The sequence below is a fragment of the Equus caballus genome, chromosome 21 (genome assembly GCF_041296265.1).
Source record: "Equus caballus isolate H_3958 breed thoroughbred chromosome 21, TB-T2T, whole genome shotgun sequence".
Taxonomy (NCBI): Eukaryota; Metazoa; Chordata; class Mammalia; order Perissodactyla; family Equidae; genus Equus; species Equus caballus.
Window position 1 is genome coordinate 45,888,741 of NC_091704.1, and position 8,206 is coordinate 45,896,946.

General features: G+C 43.1%; 1 protein-coding gene across 2 annotated transcripts in view; it reads left to right on the plus strand.

The window, feature by feature from the left end:
- Positions 1 to 7,330, plus strand: part of ADAMTS12 (ADAM metallopeptidase with thrombospondin type 1 motif 12) — a 314,813-nt gene extending 307,483 nt beyond the window's left edge. For both annotated transcript variants that reach the window (XM_001498142.6, XM_070246350.1), the window contains one exon: positions 3,490 to 7,330. In XM_001498142.6, the coding sequence (XP_001498192.3) occupies positions 3,490 to 3,668 (179 nt within the window). In that variant the 3' untranslated portion in view covers positions 3,669 to 7,330. The remainder of the gene's footprint in view (positions 1 to 3,489) is intronic.
- Positions 7,331 to 8,206: the final 876 nt, after the last annotated feature.

Here is an 8,206-nt window from a genome sequence, read left to right on the forward strand (position 1 = left end):
CGTGTGCTTTGGCTGGGATCCAGTTAGCTGATGAACACAACAAGCCTTCATTGTTTTACAATAACAAGGAGAACTGGTGCAATTAAGCCATGCCGTGATGTTGGGCTCATGGTCATTGTCTAAATGAGCTGCTAAACACAGGCCTGGAACATAGGCTCCCAAAATAGACCACCACTATCTTCCACTCTTCCTTCAAGTCCTTCACTCTCAAACAGGAGGACCCTAGGACCTAGCATGTTCCCAGGGCTCTGAGGACCATTGAAAAGCAGGGCTCACGATCTCAGAGTCCCCAAGATCTGGTGAGGATACCAGGCGTGGTTGAGCCTCTTTCAGTCATGTCACTTGCCTAACCTGGCAAGTGGGGCCTTGTGTTGAGCAAATGAAGATGCTCTGGTCAGGGAAGACCTGTCCATGTGATCCCCTCCTCGTTTATCACTAGTATAAGAGTTTCATTCTCTTGCTGGCAGAGCTTTAGAGGCACTGAGGCAACATTCAAATTCCAGTGTCACCATCTACATTATAAGCTATGGGATGTTGAGCCAGTTACTAAGCCTCTCTGGAACCCTTAGTTTTTAAAAGGAGAAAAGTAGATACGCCTACAAGTAAACATCAACGAGGATCAAATGAGATAGTATTTGTCAAGCCCATTGCCTAGTATGTGGTAAGTGCTTAATAAATTTACCTATGTTATTATTATTGTCATGGGAAGGGGAATGCCTTACTTTCCTAGGGCTACCATAACAAACTACCAGAAGCTACGTGGCTTAAAACAACACAAATTTATTCTTTCGCAGTTCTGGAGACTAGAAGTCCGAAATTAAGGTCTTGACAAGGCCATGCTCTCTCTCTTAGCTTCTGGTGGTTGCCAGCAATCCTTGGCTTTTCTTGGCTTATAGCTGCATAGCTCCAATCTCTGCCTCCATCATCACATGGCCATCTTCCCTCCGTGTGCCTCATATGGCTTTCTCTTCACTGTGTGTGTCTGTCTCTTTTCCTATTATAAGGACACCAGTCATGTTGAATTAAGGGCCCACCCTATTCCAGTATGACCTCATCTTAATTTACAACTGCAAAGAAATATTTCCAAATAAGGTCACATTCACAGGTACCAATGGTTAGGACTTCAACTTTGGGGGACACTTAAACTTTGGAGGACAAAATTCAACCCACAACAGGGTTAAACACTTTGGGGGCCTCTGGGAGGCCCTTTTTATAACAGTAGACGCCCTTGAGAGAGATCACACTTTAGCCCTTAGCAGAAAAGACTCATACACCATTTACAGAACAGTTCAAGATAGAACGTAATGTCACATTTGAGCAAATGTGACAATAATAATACAAGTTTGGAGATTGGGATAGAAGGGATCCAGCACCGCCAAAAGAAGCTTTGTGGAGAGATGAGGATGCAAGCTGCACTTTCACACTTTTTCTGTCTTCTTCCTTTCCTAAAGTAGTCCCAGAGCACTCACTTACTCTGGGCAGGGAGAATGTGGAGCAAAGAGCTACCCAGAGGCACCTTCTCCATCCACCATCCACAAGGGCTTCAGAAGGGGGTGGCTAAGAAATTGGAGCAGCCCCGTGACACCCAGGCTTCCATGCTGCGCCCTGTTCCAAAGCCAGAAGCATAGGAAGGAATCCTTGCCCTGTTCTGAACAGCAGCCCACGTGAACAATGGCCCAGGCCCCATGGAGAATGCCTGCTGCTCTGGTGGGGATGTGGGAGATGAAGAACTCACTTTCCTATTGCACGATGGGAATACGTGGCTGAAACATGGACTTTTTCTGAAACGTCAGAGCATGTAAGGAAGTTTCCTGCGGGATTTTAGGAAAGACTGCTTTTTATAATAGGCTTAAAGAGGAGGCCTGTAGAAGAAAAGGATCAGCAATGAAGAGGTTAGGGTTCTAGGAACAACATATGTAACCTATTCCTAAGTATATTTAAAACTGGCAAACAAAATGGAATTCTGACAGCTAATGGAAGACATTCATTTCTTCCCCCCAAAACAAGGCACAGCCAAGGGAATGATGAGTTCTGAGGAGATAAAAAGCATTTTTGCCTTCATGACCTGAAGGTGATAAAAAGCATAGAGAAGAAAAAATACTGTCACAGGTTTTGGGTAAAGGGGACATTATCTCAATTTCTACTTTTACTGACAGTTCCATTTACAAAGGACAACAGCTTATTTGTGAAAAAGCTTTTCTTCAAGACTATTCAAATATTTTCTGTAAAGAAGAAAGAAAGGCAACCAGAGCTCTGAGAGGTACTCAAGCAATGTTTGAAACAATTTCACTTTATAGGAGAAAAATCTATTTGGGCCTCACTGACTTCTTTCCAGACCAGGAGTACGTGGGCCAGTGCCGTCTGACTACCACCCATAGGATGTGTGGGTTGACAGACCCTGAGAAGTCTAGTCCACTTCCTTCCTTCATGTATAAGGAAAGCAGGGCCAAAAACTTGAGAGACTTATTTGCCCAGAGCTAGTTAGAATAGAACAAGAATTAGAACCCAGGTAACTAGTTGTATGCCTATTCTGGGAATTATTTGTGTATGTCTTATGCCTTCTTCTACATGGCACCTTTCTGGAGGGCAGTGACCACATTTACTTTATCTGTATCCTTTGCTCTGTTGAACTGTGCTCGGGAAGCATTGGTGAGTTGGATTGCTTGGTGCTGCGAATGGTACAATTGATAAAAGCATGAGCTCTAGAGTCAAAACCGCCTGTGTTCAGATCTGGTTGTGCCAAGTTCTTAACTTCTGTAGGTTTTACAGTCCTTTTTTGTAAAATGGAAAGAATACTTGTATTTACCTGATAGTACTGTTGTGAAGATTAAATGAAGTGATGCATGTAAAACATTGCATTCAACTCTTGTATGACAGTATCACATAGCAAAACCCCTCTAAACTCAGGGCCTTAAAACTACAATCGTGTATTTTTGCTCAGCATCTACAGGTGAACTAAGGTTCAGCTGATCTAGGTTGTCCTTGGCTGGCCTTGGCTACAACCTGTAGATTGGGTCTAGGTCTGCTCCATGTGTCTTTCATCCTCCTTGGTCCAGTGGCTGCACAGACCAGGTTCTTCTCCTGGTGACAGCAGAAGCTCATAAGGGCAGGCTTACCCTCCTGCACACTCCAAGGGCCTGCAAGGATCATGTTTACTAACATCCCATTGTCCAACTCAAGTCGTAGGGCTGAACTCAAAGTCAAGGATGGGGGAAGTATTCACCACCCACCAGGCAGCCACGGCAAAAATGCGAATGTATGTAACACTGCTTCATGAGAGTGAAGATTTGTGGCTAATGATTCAGTTTAACATAAACACTGCACAGTGTCTGATACATAATCAGTGTTCACTGGATGTCAACTATTATTATGACTTGTTACAGAGCCTTTCTTGGTAGACATATGACATCTTCCATTAACAGAAGTTGTGTCGGTTCACTTGCAAAGGGTAATCTTTGGTTTTTGTCTTATGTTTTTCTCCTCCCACAGATTTACTTTGCACCAAGGACAAGTTATCAACCAGTTTCTGCCAAACACTAAAGACCATGAAGAAATGTTCTGTGCCCACTGTGAGGGTTCAGTGCTGCCTCTCGTGTTCCCAGACACACATCGTTCGCACTCGAAGACCAAGAAAGCCACAGTCGTTCAAAAGCCCCAAAGCATTCTAAGTCGAGAAGGAAGCCACCCTCCACCATAGACTGTAGCAGCCTGCTGACCGTGACATGTGCTAGCCCCAGGGACCTCTTCATTGAGGTTTTTCAGGTTCAACTTTGGCTCATAACAAAACAAAATTCACTGTGTTCCTTTAACCACAAAACATCCCTTGCAGAAGGCATGGGACTGGAATGCTTGCTGCTCCCTGACAGGCAGGTGAGATATCTAGGAGAATCAGGCATCTCCTGGGATCAGCTCCTGGGAAAGGTGTCAAATTAGGCAAGTCTCTGAAATGATGTCTTTTTTTTTCTCCCTTAAAAATAAAAACAAAGAGATCAGATTTTTCCCAGACTACCTCAAGGGTATCAGGAAACAGAGCCACACTTATCCAGGGAACAGATCATCTTGTCAATTGACTGGTGAAATCCTCCTTTTTTTTCTTCTCCCTGCTTGGGGCAGCTGCTGTTTAAAGGTCATGGGAGAGCTTTGAGGAACATTCCCCTAATTCATCCAGGCAGAGGACCACTGTCTTCACCCAGTATTCAACTGGGCAGGAAGAGAGAGTGCTGGCTGCTTCCCTCAGTCTATCCCTAATCCCTGTAGACTCCATATCTGGGCTGTTCCGATTCCACGCCTACCTGGAGACACTAGAATAAGAGGAAATGGGCAGAAACTGGAGGATTTAGAAAACCTAAGGGATTTAGGCTAGTTATACCAGGAGACATTTCTGACTTAAGAATAATTTCTGTGAAAACTCTTAAAAAGCAGATGAACAGAAATCAATTTTTTGCTAATATAAGGCAGAGAATGTGGGCCTTTATTCTTCCCACTTCCCTGGCAAATAACCCATTCCTTTGCAGAAGAGCAAATGAGTCTTCCTGTCTGACTTTCCCTCTTCAGCACATTCCCCACCTGAGTCATCAACTCAGGTCAAACCGCCCTTCACTGCTGGGGGTCTACACACAACAACTGCGATAGCCAGGTCCATGGCTGCAACCCACCCTCACATCCCCCAGGTTGGAAAATGGAGCTCTAGATTAAGATATTTCAAAGACCCAGGTAAATTGTATTAAGCATAAGAACTTAGTACAAATTTCCAGTCTTGAGAAAAAATTTCTCAAAAGTGAGGTAAAGATGACCTGCTCCCCAGTACACCCAATACTTACTTTTGACATCTGTTTCCTTGGAGGAAACAGAAGAGTCTGGGGAATCCAAAAAAGTAAAATGAAAGTTAGGATGCTTATTCTGGATGTTCCTGCCACCCATCAGGAGTCAAAGTAGGCAGTGGTCTCAAATTCAAGGTGAATTTCCTGGTTTCTAAGGGGAGGTATTTACATGAACTGAACCCAGATAGTGAGGGTGGGTGGGTGCATGGAGCCTCAAGGAGAGGAATCTCTCAGAACCAACTCTTGACAGAGGGGAAGGCAGGGATGTATATATATATATATACATCTTCATATAGTGAGCAGCATATTTTCAGACTCATGCACAGGTATGGTTAATAATGACCATGGAGCACACGGTCCCATATGTCCTTTGAATTATCTATCCGTTCAGCAGAATGGTGCTATTGAAAAATGGTGCTAATATCTAGATGGTGGCAGAACTAATATAAATATACAGATAGATGTATAAGTGGGCAAGTCCATATACATCTTCTTTTAAATGTGTAATGGTGTTGCTGGCCAATGCCAGTTCTATTGCTTGGATACCAGAAGCTTAAGTTTTTATATTATGTGCTTTTTATTTTTTTCCAAGCCATTAATGTGTATTATTCTGATAAATTCCTGTGGAAAATAAAACACTGGGGTTGGGATAAAATTCAAGGTAGCCCAGAAACAGGAGGAAAGTAGAAATGTTTACCTAAAGCCAGGGAATTTATTTCTAGATACTAATTATGTTCTTGCATTCTCTGTCTTTAAATATGAACATTGCTGGCCGATGACAATCTCTGGAAATAACAGTTTTAGAGAGAAGATGCTTAAATTGTTAGCAACTTGAGTGGAAGGGAACCTGATTTTTGCTAATGAGGCAATTCTCAAAGACTGTCCCTGAAGTGTAGTGTAGGCTTTAGGGGAATTGATTTTGTAAGCTGGATTGATTTAACTCAACCTGGTGCTGTACTATCTTAGGGTCATGCATGTCATCAGAGACCAGGATACGACCAGCCTTAAAAAACTCAGGAACAAACCCAGATTCCTACTGACCTCCAAAAACTAAACTAGACCAGATTTCTCAATACATAAAATGTTGTTTACGACCCACATGGTGAAGACAGTAGAAATGTAGGGAGGGTCTGGCCAGGTGCTCCATGCTAGGCCTTTCTGCAGTTTCTCAAAGGCAGAATATTGGCCCCAATCATGCATCATGGACGTTCACTTCCTGTATTGAGGCTGTGTTGTGAGACACTTGTATGGCATCTGTTATTCTGGCTCCCAGGATAAAGATAGTACTTGCACTATTGGAGTCATCTGACACGGTTGTTGCCTTTACAATCACTCAGCTTTGAGTCATCAGGGTGTTGACACATCCCTGTGCTTGCAGTAAGAGGGGGGCCTCAGGTTTCCAGGAAGCTTCTGAAGGCAAGAACCCAGCTGGTGTCCTCATCATTTCTTTGGTGCTCATAGGGGCCACCATGAAGCGGCATTGTTGGTTTATTTCATCCATGACCTCCTTTCTTCCCACTTTGAACAAGCAAGTGAGAAGTGTAGTAAGAGACACTGGATACACATCTGCCGTGAACCAGAGAGGTCCACCCCAGGGCCTGGTGCTTAAATACATTAGGGTTCTGAAACCTAGTTTGGTTTACATTGCCTTTCACAGTGGGAGAGTTAGCTCTTCTCTAAAAAACTGTGGGTTAATTTAGTTCTTGAACATCAAAACATAATTCAACACACCACAAGAAAACAAGACTTCAAGAGACTAAATAGTGAATACTTTTCTAAAACAGGAAATCATTTTGTGACACAAACAATTGCCTCTCTGTAGGAATGACTTGATTTATGATGGATTTTCGTAGACAAGAGCACACCTCCGTCCAATCTCCTAAGACACCCAAGTCTCCACTTGATGGAGTCATCCCACTGCGATGCTTTCAGATATTTAGTCAATGTTTTTGATAACCTTCATCAAGTTTCTGAAACACCATTTGAGGGATTTATATTGTTACATATCATAATTTTCCCAATCAGTTAGCTAAAATCCTCGACACTCTGCAAGCTACACGTCACTACCCCAGGATTGCAAGTCTTAGCTCTTCTCCCTTCTGACTTCAAGATGAAGCCCTGGACAGTGTATCTTGTGCTTGGTGCACTGCGATTCACTTCTAAGAGAGACCACATGATATGAACTGCCTGGTGCTACAACTTAGCCAACATATTTGATATTACTCCTGTTTTTCGTATTGCTAGTTCAAATATTATTGTTATTTTATTATTATTATTGTTTTAAGTTATGACATTAAAAAAAGCATGGTTGGGGAAGCACAATTCTACCTATCACCGTCCTCCAAAGTGGTTGTATGATGTACATGGTCCAACCCATTGCCCTCCCTGCATCTCTGTGCTGCTTTGCCAGGCCCAGCCTCCTTAAAGGGTACCTCGATGGGTACCTCAGTATTTAAAACCACTGTAATCATAGCCTACCATTGTGTGGCATCAATAAATGGCAAAACTCATTGATGTTTCCATGTGATTCATTTACCCCTGCCGTGAGACTCCCACCACCTTCCACAGTTACCCTGAAGTTTAGCTACCTGGAGGAGGATGCTGTCAATTTCTTCCTCCCACACTCCTTGCAGATTCCCTCCGACTCCACCCCTAGATCAATATGTCACCAGATGAGTCACATCGCAGGTGAGGTAGAACTTAGGTCTCTCTCATGAATGATTATGCAATGACCAACACAATCCACCATAGATTAATCTAAAGTGATGCCTAAAGTTCTTCCCAATATCAGTTAAAATGTATTCGGACTTTCAGCTCACAGCATAACCTACTCCCTTACCTTACCCAAAGTATAGACTTAATGCTTAAGAGAAAGTAATCTTTTAGAGGGATTTGCTTTGGAAATCCACTTCTTTTTCAAAGATGGTGCACAGCACAGTAAGTGCAACCAGCAAAGGTAGAATTTGAGCATATGGACATGGGGTTCACTCATAAGAAAAAAGTAAAAGCATTGAGGCAGGGAAGAGCAGCCATCTACAGGTGGGCCCTAGAATGTTTGAGGGCATGCATAGGAGTGGTAGGAATCTGTTTTTGGTCAAGAAGACATCACAAGGGCCATGAACACCTCCTGTTATATCTTAAAAACTCTTCACTCTCTGACCACTAGGTAACTGTTATTCTACAAAGCTCAGCCCAAACGCTGCTTCCCTTGAGAAGCCTACATGGACCCTGCCAGAAAGACCAAGGCACTTCTCTTCTCCTTCACCTTACCCATTTTCCTCTAGAACAGTAGTTCTTAGTCAGGGGTGATTTTGTCCCACAGGAGACATTTGACAATGTCTGGAGACATTTTTGATTTTCACAACTGGGGGTTGGAGGAGTAGAGG